The following is a 13,080-nucleotide window of genomic DNA, read 5'->3' as shown; positions in this document are numbered from 1 at the left end:
AACCTAAACTGGGCGTCACTGAGCAGGAGCTACTTGATAGCACTATGATGACACCTTCCATGACTTTCGTGTTGATTTGAGAGTAGATTAATGGGATGGTAATTGGCTAGATTGGATCTATCCTGCATTTGGTGTGCAGGACATTCATGGGCAATTTTCTACATTTCGCCCATATCCTTCTAAAGCTTTCCTATTCATGTATTCATTCAGGTGTCTTTTAAATGTTGTTAATGTACATGCCGCAACCAGTTCCCCTGACAGTTCATTCCATATGTGTACCACCGTCTGTAAAAAAAAAGTTTCCCTCAGGTTCCCATGCATTCTTTCCCTTCTTACCTTAAACTGATGCCCTCTATTCCTCGATTTCCCAATGCTGGGAAAAAGACTGAGTGCATTCATCCTATCCATACCAATATGTTTCTCATATACTTCTATAAGATTCCCACTCAGTCCCCTGACACTCAAAAGAAAAAGTCCTTGCTTGTCTGACCTGTCTCTATAACTCAGTCCCCTGAGTCCTTGCAACATTCTTGTTAATGTCCTCTGCACTCTTTCCAGTTTAGTAACATCCTTCCTATAGCAAGGTGACCAAAAGGGAGTATAATACCCCAACTGCATCCTCACCAAAGTCCTGCACAACTGCAACATAACTTCCCAATTTCTACACTCAATACCCTGACTGATTAAGGTCAGTGTGCCAAAAACCTTCTTAATTCCCTGTCAACACTTTCAGAGAACCATGCACCTGAATGCCAAGGTCCCTCTGTTCCACCAAACTCCTTAAGGCCCGACCATTCACCATGAATATCCTACCTAGATTTGACTTTCCAAAATACAATACACACACTTATCTGTATTAAACTCCATTTGCCATTTCTTGGCTCATTTCCCCAGTTGATCAAGACCCTGCTGCAATTTCTGATAACCTGCCTCACTGTCCATGATACTGCCTATTTTAGTGTCATCTGCAAACTTACTAATTATGCCTTGTACATTCTCATCCAAATCATTGACATAGATAACAAATAGCAATGGGCCTAGCACTGTCCCTTGAGGCACACCAGTAGTCACAGGCCTCCAGTCAGATAAGCATCATTTCATTATTACTCTCTGCTTCCTACCATTAAGCCAACTGTGTATCCAATTTGACATAATGGGAACTGCAGATGCTGGAGAATTCCAAGATAATAAAATGTGAGGCTGGATGAACACAGCAGGCCAAGCAGCATCTCAGGACCACAAAAGCTGACGTTTCGGGCCTAGACCCTTCATCAGATGATGAAGGGTCTAGGCCCGAAACGTCAGCTTTTGTGGTCCTGAGATGCTGCTTGGCCTGCTGTGTTCATCCAGCCTCACATTTTATTATCTGTGTATCCAATTTGCCAGCTCTCCCTGGATTCCATGCAATCTGACCTTCCAGAGCAGCATACCATGTGGAACCTTACCAAAGGCCTTACTGAAATCCATATAGACTACATCTACCGCCCTGCCCACTTCATCAAAGAACTCCAATAAATTTGTGAGGCACGATCCCCCACAAACAAAACCATACTGACTACTCTAATCAAATCTTGTCTTTCCAAATGCATGCACAGCTTATCCCTCAGAATCTTCTCATGTAACTTAAGTACCATAGCTATTAGGCTTACTGATCTATAATTTCGAGGTTTTTCTTTGCAGCCCTCCTTGAATAAGGGCACAACATTCCCTACCCTGCAGTTTTCTGGGACCTTAGCCGTGGCTAACAATGATGCAGATATCAGCCAGGGCCCCTACAATTTCGTCTCTAGTCTGTTGCAGGGTTCTTGGAAATACCTGATCAGGACCAGGAGATTTATGCACTTTCGTACATTCTGATATTTCCAAAACTCTCTACTGTGATATGAGATAACAAAGTGTGGAGCTGGATGAAAACAGCAGGCCAAGCAGCATCTTAGCAGCACAAAAGCTGACGTTTCGACCCTTGACCCTTCATCAGAAAGTTTCTGATGGTGTAGGCTCGGAACGTCAGCTTTTGTGCTCCTAAGATGCTGCTTGGCCTGATGTGTTCATCCAGCTCTACACTTTGTTATCTCGGATTCTCCAGCATCTGCAGCTCCCATTATTTCTCTACTGTGATATGGACTGTCCCCAAGATATCGCCACTAACTTCAAGTTCCCAAGTCTTCATGTCTTTCTCCAAGGTAAACACAAAGGAGAAATATTCCTTGAGGACCTTGCCTATCTCTTGCAGTTCCACACATACATGCCCACTTTGCTTCTTGAAGGCTCCTATTTTCTCCCTAGTTATTCTTTTTCCTTTAATACACCTGATGAATTTCTTTGGATTCATCCTAATCTTCTCCAGCAAAGCTATCTCGTGCCCTCTTTACACTCTCCTGATTTCCTTCTTCAATAAACTCCTATATCCCCTATATACCTCCAGGAATTCACTTGATCCCATCTGCCTGTACCTGAGCCATGCCTCCTTTTTTCTGCTTAAAGCCTCAATATTTTTGTCATCCAGTGTTCCCTACTCCTACCAACCTTGCCCTTCACCCTCACAGGAATATATAGATCTTGAATGCTAGCCATCACACTTTTTAAAACCTCTCACTTGCCAGTGGTTCCTTTGCCTGTAAATAAACTACTCCAATCAACCCCTGCAAGCTCCTGTCTAATTCCATCAAATTCACCTTGCCTCAATTTGGACTTGAACCTGTGGAGGAATTTTGTCCTTCTCCGTAACTATTTAAATTAATAGAACTATGGTCACTGGTCCCAAAGAGCTACCCCACTGTCACCTCATTCACCTGCCCTGCCCTATTTTCCAACAGGTCAAGTTTTGCCCGTTCCCAAGGAGCACCCTCTCTATACTTCTTGAGGAAACTTTCTTGAACACATTTAACAAATTCTACCTCATCTAAGCCCTTAACACTACGGCAGTCCCAGACTATGTTTAGAAACATTAAAACCCCCTCTAGGATGATCCTATTACTCCAATACGTCACCAAATTTCTCTGCATATTTGTTTGTCTAATTCCTGTTGACTATTACAATCCCAATATCTTTACCATCCCTGCTTATTTCTTAGTTCCACCTACAAACCCTCACTGGATGATTCCTCAGCTATTTCATCTCTGATTACTGCTGTGATACTCCCCTCAGTCAAAAATGCAACTCCCCCCCACTTTCCTCCACCTCTATCCTGCCTAAAGCACCTGTACAATTGCAGATTAAGCTCCCAGTCCTGTCACTCCCTTAGCCAGAAATCAGAGAAAATTGTTTAGGATGGTAATAAGAAATCTAAAATTTGTAGGAATTAAGCAAACTTGGGTACAGACATTTTGATACTCAATGTGCTCTGACTAAAGCAGGTGCAGTCTTGTCTGGGCTTGTGCCTATGTGGAAGGGTAGAAACACTGCCTGAGTGGACTACATCACTCTCTTGCTCCAGGACAAGAGAACCTCAAATAGGGAAGCCTTGCACCCACACACCCTTGTGGTCTGCAATTGTATTGTGGTCCAAAGCAACTCCATGAGAGCCCAAGCCTGCTTCTTCTGCAAAGAATGGTCCTGGTGTTAAGGTCCAGATGCAAATCCCTCATTTCTGCATTATGTGCAGCAACCTTCATGTGGAATCAAAACAAAAACAGAAGTTGCTAGAAGCTCAACAGGTCTGGCAGCACCTGTGAAGAAAAAAAAAATCAGTGTTAACATTTTGGGTCTGGTGACCCTTCTTTGGAACCGATTGTAGCTGGGAAAACATCGGTTTATATGCAGAAAATAGGGTGGGGGTTGGGGTAGGGAGTAAATGACAGACTAAAGCCCAAAAAGAGAAAAGAGTTGATAATGATCTGGCTAGGAAGATGAGTAGCTGGGGCAGTGTGTACTGGCAGGCTGTGTTAACAAGACCTGGTGTTTATGGTGGGGAGCTAGGAAATGGGACAATTTAGGCCCTAACACCACTTCATGTAGAATTCCTACAGTGCTTAAATAAAACATTCAGCCCATTGAGCCTGCGAACAGCATCCTTCATAGGCCACCCAACCCCGTATCTACCATGGCTCATGAAGCTAAACTGCACATCTTTACACCAATGGAGGAAACCGACTCAGAAACCGGGAGGTACTAATCGAACCCGAACCCAGGTCCCTGGTAGCAGTACTTACCACATTATCACCGTCAAAATGTCTCGCTCATTGACTAGTCAGTGTCGCGCTGCACAGCCCAGTGCGCAGGCGCAGCGATGGGCTGAGCTCTGAGCATGCTCAGTCTTCGTCATGGGGTCAGGCTGAGGAGCAGGGCGTTCGGGCAGCGGGAGGAAAATGTGAGACAGATTGGGAATGGAAGCGGCGGCACTGGGGCCTTGCAACTTTATCAACACTCGAGGCCCAGAATAAGAGCCCATAGGATCCGTATTTACATCGCAGGCGAGGACAGATTCCCCGGGGGAGAGGATACCGTAGCCGCCACCTTGTATGAGTCTGGGTGGCGGTGTCCCTCACGGAAGGGCTTCGGTTACCCGGGTAACCGCCCGCCATCTTGGTGAGGGAATCCGGTATGTACCAAGGGAGACGCGGGATTTACAGACTTAGGGTGATGATGTCAGAAAAAATCAGCTAGAATTGTCTGTTCTGAATTTCTGTACTGTGCATATCGTCACGAATTTTTTTCAACTGCATCTTTCGAAGGTGTCAAGGGGAGGAAACAGGAAATCCAAATCAAACCACTTCAAAACGCGACAGAGTCACTGGATTCAAAAAGACCCGACTATGATTTGCCTTTGAATTTGGAGGGAGAACCGCTTGTGTGTTCTGTCTTTGGGAATAGATTTCAGACTTCAGTGTGACTGCAAAAGCGTTGAGACTCTCTCAATCTCCTGAGTGAGGGTGCTCTACAAACTGACTGTGGAAAGAGCTTTAACTAATTGTACAGCCTGAAGACCATCACATCATTCACTGTGTTTATAATCATATTGTATACCTGAATAAGTTTTGAACTTCTCATTAAACCTGGAAAATACAAGGACACCAACAGCATGGAGAAACCTTGGAAATGTGAGAACTGTGGAAAGGGATTCAGATACCCATCCAGGCTGGGATACCATCGACGCAGTCACACTGGGCCTTGCGCTGGACAGAAACCGTGGAAATGTGAGGACTGTGGCAAAGGATTTGATTATCCGTGCCTGCTGGAAACTCATCGACGCAGTCACACTGGAGACAGGCCATTTATCTGCTCTGTGTGTGGAAAGGGATTTGCCAAGTCAGCCAGTCTCATGTTACACCAGCGAATTCACACTGAGGAGAGACCGTTCAGCTGCACTTATTGTGGAAAGAGGTTCAGACAGTCATCCACCCTCACTGCACACCAGCGAATTCACACTGGGGAAAAGCCATTCACCTGTTCACTATGTGGGAAGAGATTTGCTCAGTCATCCAGCCTCCAGGCACATCAACAAATTCATGCTGGGAAGAAGCTATTCAATGGCACTTCCTGCAGAAAGAGGTTGAAGCCTTCAACTGACCCTAGGTTACACCAGCAGGGTGATCCCGGACAGAGGCCATTCACCTGTGCCATATGTGGGAAGGGATTTACTCAGTCAGCCAGCCTCATGTTACACCAGAGAATTCATACTGAGGAGATGCCATTCAGTTGCACTCACTGTGGGAAGCGGTTCAGGTCTTCATCCAACCTCAATGCACACCAACGAGTTCACACTGGAGAGAAGCCATTCATCTGCTCTGAGTGTGGGATGGGATTCACACAGTCAGCAAACCTGGCTGTACACCAGCGAATTCACACTGAAGAGAAGCCATTCAATTGTACTCACTGTGGAAAGAATTTCCGGCAATCATCTACCCTCACTGCACACCTACGTACTCACACTGGAGAGAGACCGTTCACCTGCTCAGAGTGTGGGAAGGGATTCACTCAGTCAGCCAGCCTCATGTTACATCAGCGAATTCATAATGGAGAGATGCTGTTTAGCTGCTCTTACTGTGGAAAGGGTTTCAGGCAGTCTTCTGACCTCACTGCACACCAGCGAGTTCATACTGGAGAGAAGCCATTCATCTGCCCAGTGTGTGGGAAAGGATTCACTCATTCATCTGGCCTTTGGTCACATAAGCGAGTTCACACTGGGGAGAGACAATTCAGCTGCATTGCCTGTGGAAAGAGGTTCAGGTCTGCATCTGACCTCAATGTGCACAAGCGAGTTCATACCGGGGAGAGGCCATTCATCTGCTCCACATGTGGGAAGGGATTTACACGGTCGTCCAATCTGCTGACACATCAGCGGATTCATAAGCGTCAGCAGAGTTTGGATTCTATTGATAATCACATCCAGGACAATGTTTGATGTGGTTCTGCTGAATGTAACGACCTTGGTACTTGGCTGTGGTTGAATATTTTGGAACTATTCCTGATTTGTGGGGTTGCAGTGTCCCTAGAAAAACACAACCTGTGATCTTTTCACTTAATTTAAAAACTCTTGTTGGTAGGAACTTGATTATAATAAATCTATGAACTTTTACTTCAATCTAAAATTGATCTTGCGTGCAAATCTAAAATTCTGAAAATTTTCATTGATGAACATCTCCAATTACAAAGTACTGATGAATCTTTGCTGGCAATTCTTACTGGTTTACACATGCTTTGCATTTTTAAATTAAATGATCAGAAACAAAACAAAAACAAAATTTGATATGTTTTCCAAGTGGAGCAATAAATGCATTATCACTCAATGTTGATTTTAATAAAGTTTGGGAGTGCAGAGTTCAATCATTTATGACACAGCCACAGCTACATCTGGTAATGACAGAATCCATGTAAAAGACTGGCCTGAGACCTGCTGTGTAGAAATGGTGTTTGAAATTGAAGGAAAAAGAAAAGCCCACCAGACACACAACATAAACCCAACATGAAATTAGTTTAAAGTAGCTGAGACAATCATGTAAAAAGAAAGGGAAATACCATGCAAAGAAACACTGGATCAACCTCTGTCAAGAAATCCAAATTGCCTGCGACAGTGGAAATCCATGTCCTACATTTGTTGGGATCAAGAGAATGCTTGGTCCACCCAGCACTTAGCGTCTTGAGATCAGGAGACAGTAAAATCCTCACTGACAGTCGTAAGTAGATGTCCCACTGGGTTAAGCACTCCTTTGAACTGTACTCCTGTGTCGCAGATAAAGCCCAGTCTCCATCTGAAACTTCCCTGCAGCTTCTTATTGTAGTTGACTTGGATGCAGAACCTTCATCTGACCTGGAAAAAGTTGTTGATTGCTGAGCAAACAGAAAGGCCCCCAGCAAGGTTGGAATCACAGCCAAACTACTCAAACACAGAAAGTTGCACCTAAATTCCTCCTCCTCTGTTGGAACACAGCATCTGTTCTATAGGTTATGCATGATGCAAAAATCATCACATTCTACGAAAACAACGGAGTCGGAAGAGATTGCAACAATGACAGGGAAATCTCATTTCTTAGCATAACAGGGAAGAACTTAGGGTCATGTTTAAAAGACTCTAGTTACTTACAGAGTTAGTCCACCCGGAAGCACAATGTGATTCCTGTGCTGACAGATAGAGAGGATCTTCTCCATACACTAGGTACAAGAGAGGTTTATATTTGGATAAAACAAAGAACTAATGATGTTGGACATTGAAAACACATAAAAACAGAAACTGCTAGAGAAGTTTGTCAGGTTTGTCAGCATTTGTGGAGAGAAAACAGAGTTAGTGTTCCAAGTCTTCAGTTCTGAAGAAGGGTCACTGGACTCAAAACATTTGATTTCTCATTTCAGATGCTGCCCGACTTGTGGAGTTTCTCCAGGAATTTCTGTCTTTATGAGTTTATAATTGGACTTTAGTCTAAAATGCGACCAGCTTCTGTGCTGAGGAAAGTGAAATGTTATAACTTTTTATCTGTCATAACATATTGTCTATGTGTACTTTATAATTCATATTTAAAGCTTTATTACTGTGTGAAAATAAGCCTTTATATATGATTTACAAAATACATATTGAATGGGAATGGGTATGAAAGTGTTTGATTCCCCAAAAAGTGAGCTTCACCTTTGAGGTTATGGACTGGATCTCTCAAACTGAGAAATCCCAGCCTTTTTAAAAAAAAATTCTTAGCCTAAGTAGGTTGAAGCTTTGTACTCCTACAAAAGTGAACTTTTGTTACTTTTTCTACAGTTATATTACAATCATTTGGAGAAGCCCTTGAAGACAGAACAAGAAATATCAAAGCTGAGAAAACGCCCAAAGGCATCGGAAAAAAATATATTAGTATGAGGCTTATGCTCATTGATCTGAAGTTAAACTATGTAAAGTTGTCGAATATTTACTGCAACATTTGTGACCAAGCACACAAGTTAACTCAGACCATGGACAAGATGGTGATCATTTGATTGGGAGACTTTGCCTTCTAAAGATTTGGTTTCGTCCCATTTGTTGCTTTTCAAAACAAAATGCTTGAGAACGAGAGGTATAGGAGTTATCTCATACTGAATGCAAGTACTTCAACCTTCGACCACCATGTAATGTGAATATTAAATAATATTTTGATTGAGTTTTTTTAAAGGAGTCACAAAGACATTTGATGAAGGCGTAGGAGGCTGTGAGGTGGTGTCCAGGAGGTTGGGGTTTATTGGAGGCAGGAGTAGGGATTGATACAGGGAGACGACATCTATATGGAATTCAGCAAGGTGTTCGACAAGGTTCCACATGGTAGGCTGCTTAGCAAAGTTAGATCACATGGAATCCAGAGGGAGCTAGCCAGTTGGAGACAAAATTGGCTTGAAGACAGGAGACAGAAGGTGTTGGTGGAGTGTTTTGTTGCATTGGAGGCCTGTGACCAGCAGTGTGCAGCAAGGATTGGTGCTGGGTCCATTGCTTTTTGTCATTTATATCAATGATTTGGATGTGAATGCATGGTTAGTAAATTTGCAGATAACATCAAAGTTGCTAGTGTAGTGGATAGTGAAGATAGTTACCTCAAGAGTACAGTGGGACCTTAATCAGATGAGCCAATGGCTAAGGAGTGGCAGATTGAGTTTACGATTCATGTGTTTGAACTATAAAGTGTTGAATTTGGTGGGGTAAATCAGGGCAGGACTTACCCAAGGGCCCTGGGGAGTGTTGCTGAACAAAAGGACCTTGGGGTGGAGTCGCAGGTAGAAAGGTAGTGAAGAAGCCATTTGGTATGCTTGCCTTTATTGGTTAGTGCATTGACTATAGGAATTGGAATGTCATGTTGCAGCTGCACAGGACATTGCTTAGTGATAATGGGAACTGCAGATGCTGGAGAATCCAAGATAATAAAGTGTGAAGCTGGATGAACACAGCAGGCCCAGCAGCATCTCAGGAGCACAAAAGCTGACGTTTCGGGCCTAGACCCTTCATCAGAGAGGGGGATGGGGTGAGGGTTCTGGAATAAATAGGGAGAGAGGGGGATGCAGACCGAAGATGGAGAGAAAAGAAGATAGGTGGAGAGGAGAGTATAGGTGGGGAGGTAGGGAGGGGATAGGTCAGTCCAGGGAAGACGGACAGGTCAAGGAGGTGGGATGAGGTTAGTAGTTACGAAATGGAGGTGCGACTTGGGGTGGGAGGAAGGGATGGGTGAGAGGAAGAACAGGTTAGGGAGGCAGAGACAGACTAGGCTGGTTTTGGGATGCAGTGGGTGGAGGGGAAGAGCTGAACTGGTTGTGAGCTGCAGTGGTTAGTCCACTTTTAGAAAACTGATTTAATTCTGGTACCCTGCTATAGGGAAGTTGTTAAACTATAGTATTCAGAAAAGATTTACAAGGATGAGTCAATACAGTATGGAGCTGGAGGAATGCAGCAGGTCAGACAGCGTCAGAGGAACAGGAGAGTTGACGTTTCGGGTCAGGACCCTTCATCAGGATTCCTTAAGACCAGTCATAACCACATCACGTCAGGAGAACTGCCCACCCCGTCCAACAGCTTCCAACCTCATCATTCTCCAACCCCACATCACCTGATTCTATCTCCTTCCCAAAATCCACAAACCTGACTGCCCTAGTTGATCCGTTGTCTCTGCTTGCCCCATGCCGCACTGAATGTATCTCTGCTTAAATTAACTGTGTCTTTCCCCCTGGTCAAGGAACTCTCCACCTGTGTTAGAGACACTGCCCATATCCTCCACCTCCTCCAAGACTTGCAATTCCCTGGCCCACAAAAGTTCATCTTCACCATGGACATCCAGTCCCTGTACACTTGTATCCCCCATGCAAATAACCTAACAGTCCTCCTCTTCTTCCTGTACCGTATGTCCATTCAGTCCCCCTCCACTGACCCACTCATCCACTTAACGAAACTTGTCCTTACCTTGACAACTTTTCCTTTAATTCCTCCCACTTCCTACAAACTAAAGAGGTGACTATGGGCACTCGTATGGGTCCAAGCTATGCATGCCTGTTTGTTGAATGCATGGAACAGTCCCTCTTCCACTGTTACACCAGCACCAACCCTCAAAGAAAGAACAAAGAAAATTACAGCACAGGAACAGGACCTTCGGCCCTCCAAGCATGTGCCAATCCAGAACCTCTATCTAAACCTGTCACCTATTTTCTAAGGATCTGTATCCCTCTGCTCCCTGCCCATTCATGTATCTGTTTAGATACATCTTAAATGATGCTATTGTGCCCGCCTCTACCACCTCCACTGGCAACGCGTTCCAGGCACCCACCACCCTCTGTGTAAAGAACGCTCCACGCATTCCTCCCTTCAACTTTTCCCCTCACCTTGAAATCGTGACTCCCTAGTAATTGAGTTCCCCCACTCTGGGAGAAAGCTTCTTGCTATCCACCCTGTCTATACCCCTCATGATTTTGTAGACCTCAGTCAGGTCCCCCCTCAACCTCATCTCTTCCTCCACTATATTGACTGAATTGGTACTGCCTTGTGCTTCCATGAGGAGCTTGAACAGTTCACCCCAACCTCAAATTCACCTGGACTATCTCCGATACTTCTCCCCCCATCCTGGACATCCCCATCTACATATCTGGTAACCATCTCAGAACCAACATCTATTTCTTCCATAACTATCATGCCTACACCTCCTCTCACCCACCATCCTGCAAGATTGTGATCTCCTATTCCCAATTCCTCCACCCCAAAATGGAGTGTTCTATTCCCAGATATCCTCCTATTTCAAGGACCACAACTTCCCCCCTCCATTGATTGAAAATGCCCTCAACCGCATCTCTTGCATTTCCCACACTTTTGCCCTCAAACCGTCTTCCCCCAACAAAAATAAAAACAGATTTCACCGGTCCTTGCATACCACCCCTCTAACCTCCGCAAGAGTCCTGATGAAGGGTCCCGACCTGAAACATTGACTGTCCTGCTTCTCTGATGCTGCCTGACCTGCTGGATTCCTCCAGCTCCACACTGTATTGACTCTGACTCTGGCATCTGCAGTTCCTGCTATCTCCAAAGATTTACAAGGATGTTGCCAGGAGGAGGGTTTGAGCTATGGGAAGACACTGAATAGGCTGGGGCATTTTTTCCTTGGAGCATCAGAGGCTGAGGGGTGACCTTACAGAGATTTATAAAATCATCCATGCATGGGGTGAACTGCCAAGGTCTTTTTCCCAGGGTGGGAAGTCCAAAACTAGAGGGCATAGCTTTAAAGTGAAAGGGGAAGATTTAAAAGGGACCTTTGCAAGGGCAACTTTTTCATGCAGAGAGTGATGTGCCTATAGAATGAGCTACCAGAGGAAGACACCTGGATGGGTATGTGAATAGGAAAGGTTTAAAGGGAAATGGGCCAAATGCTGGGAAATGGGAACAGATCACTTTAGGATATCTGGTCAGGTTGGACCAAAGGGTCTGTTTAGATGCTGTATAGCTCTCTGACTCTACGTCAGTAAAGTTCCATCCGAGCTTCTGACAGAGAATTGTAATGAGTGGAATGTTCCACTTAGAATAAAAGATGGAAGAAAAACCCACCACTGAATGGAAATTGGAATAAGTCATTCTGGCTTTAGTTAAACAAAGCAATTTGCTATCTATGTGCACTTTAGTGAAAGTCTGGAAGATATGAATGAGACCAGTAAATTGACAGTAAAATAAAACAAAGACCTATGGATACAGGAGTTCTGAATCTTTTGATTCTCAACTTCTAAATCAAATCTCATCTTAAATTTGTGGATAGAAAACAGAGGTAACAGAGGAGAATTATAGGAGAGAAAGCAGCATTAATCTTTTGGGTCCAGTAACCCTTCTCGGATTGATATTACTTCTGCTTTCTTTCCACACATGCTGCCAGCTCTGCTGAGTTTTCCCAGCAGTTTGTTTTTAATTCTGATTTGTAGCATCCACATTCTTTGTTTTTCCTTTCTTACTAACTTTTCCTTCTCCAGGGAGGAAAGCGTGGTATCACCAGTAAAAGCAGAATATTGTCGAAGCTGTAAATGTGAAACAAACACAGAATGCTGGAAAAACTCAGCAGGTCTGGCAGTATGTGTGGAAAGATAACATTTCCAATTGGCTGTGATTGTTCTTCAGAACTCTTGAGTTTTTGCAGAGTTTCTCCAGCATACTTTGTTTGTCTCCAATCATGTAAGAGATGCTACTCATTACTGTACCGATACTTGGGAGTGTTTTCCAGATCCTCTATTGCCTTTACCTCATATTAGAAAATGGTGCTCAGGTCTCAGTGAGATGTGCCAGTTCAGCATGAACTCATCCTAAATCAGCCTTCAATTTATTTCTGCAATGTCTCATCACGTTCCCACATTTCGGTAGCAAACATTGAAATATTTGCTCTATCCCCCACAGGATGTGAACTGTTTAAAGTTACAAACAAGAGGCTCTAGTTTTCGCATGGAATTTGACGCAGCATCAGATTTCCAAAGAAGGCAGTATTCTAGCTCTACCCATTTCCATCATGGGGTTGAGAGCTGAGCATGCACAGTCAGTTCGCAGGAACTGGAGACTTTTGCACAGGCACAGTACTGAACATGCACAGTCCAAAGATGGAGAGAGATGTACCCTCAGTGGAACAAACGACACTTGGTCGTCAACCATTTTAACTTCCCCTACCCCTCTTTGGGTGCCATGTC

At 44.2% G+C, this 13,080-nt stretch overlaps 1 protein-coding gene across 1 annotated transcript in view; it reads left to right on the top strand.

The window, feature by feature from the left end:
* Positions 1 to 9,374, top strand: part of LOC125449218 (zinc finger protein 260-like) — a 64,516-nt gene extending 55,142 nt beyond the window's left edge. Inside the window, exons 4-5 of the mRNA XM_059641458.1 lie at positions 5,045 to 7,594; positions 8,186 to 9,374. Coding sequence (XP_059497441.1) covers positions 5,045 to 6,343 — 1,299 coding nt within the window. The 3' untranslated portion in view covers positions 6,344 to 7,594; positions 8,186 to 9,374. The remainder of the gene's footprint in view (positions 1 to 5,044; positions 7,595 to 8,185) is intronic.
* The last annotated feature ends 3,706 nt before the right edge of the window (positions 9,375 to 13,080 follow it).

Source organism: Stegostoma tigrinum, chromosome 42 (assembly GCF_030684315.1).
Source record: "Stegostoma tigrinum isolate sSteTig4 chromosome 42, sSteTig4.hap1, whole genome shotgun sequence".
Taxonomy (NCBI): domain Eukaryota; kingdom Metazoa; phylum Chordata; class Chondrichthyes; order Orectolobiformes; family Stegostomatidae; genus Stegostoma; species Stegostoma tigrinum.
Note: the sequence above shows the minus strand (reverse complement) of the source record. Positions and strands in the feature narration are given on the sequence as shown.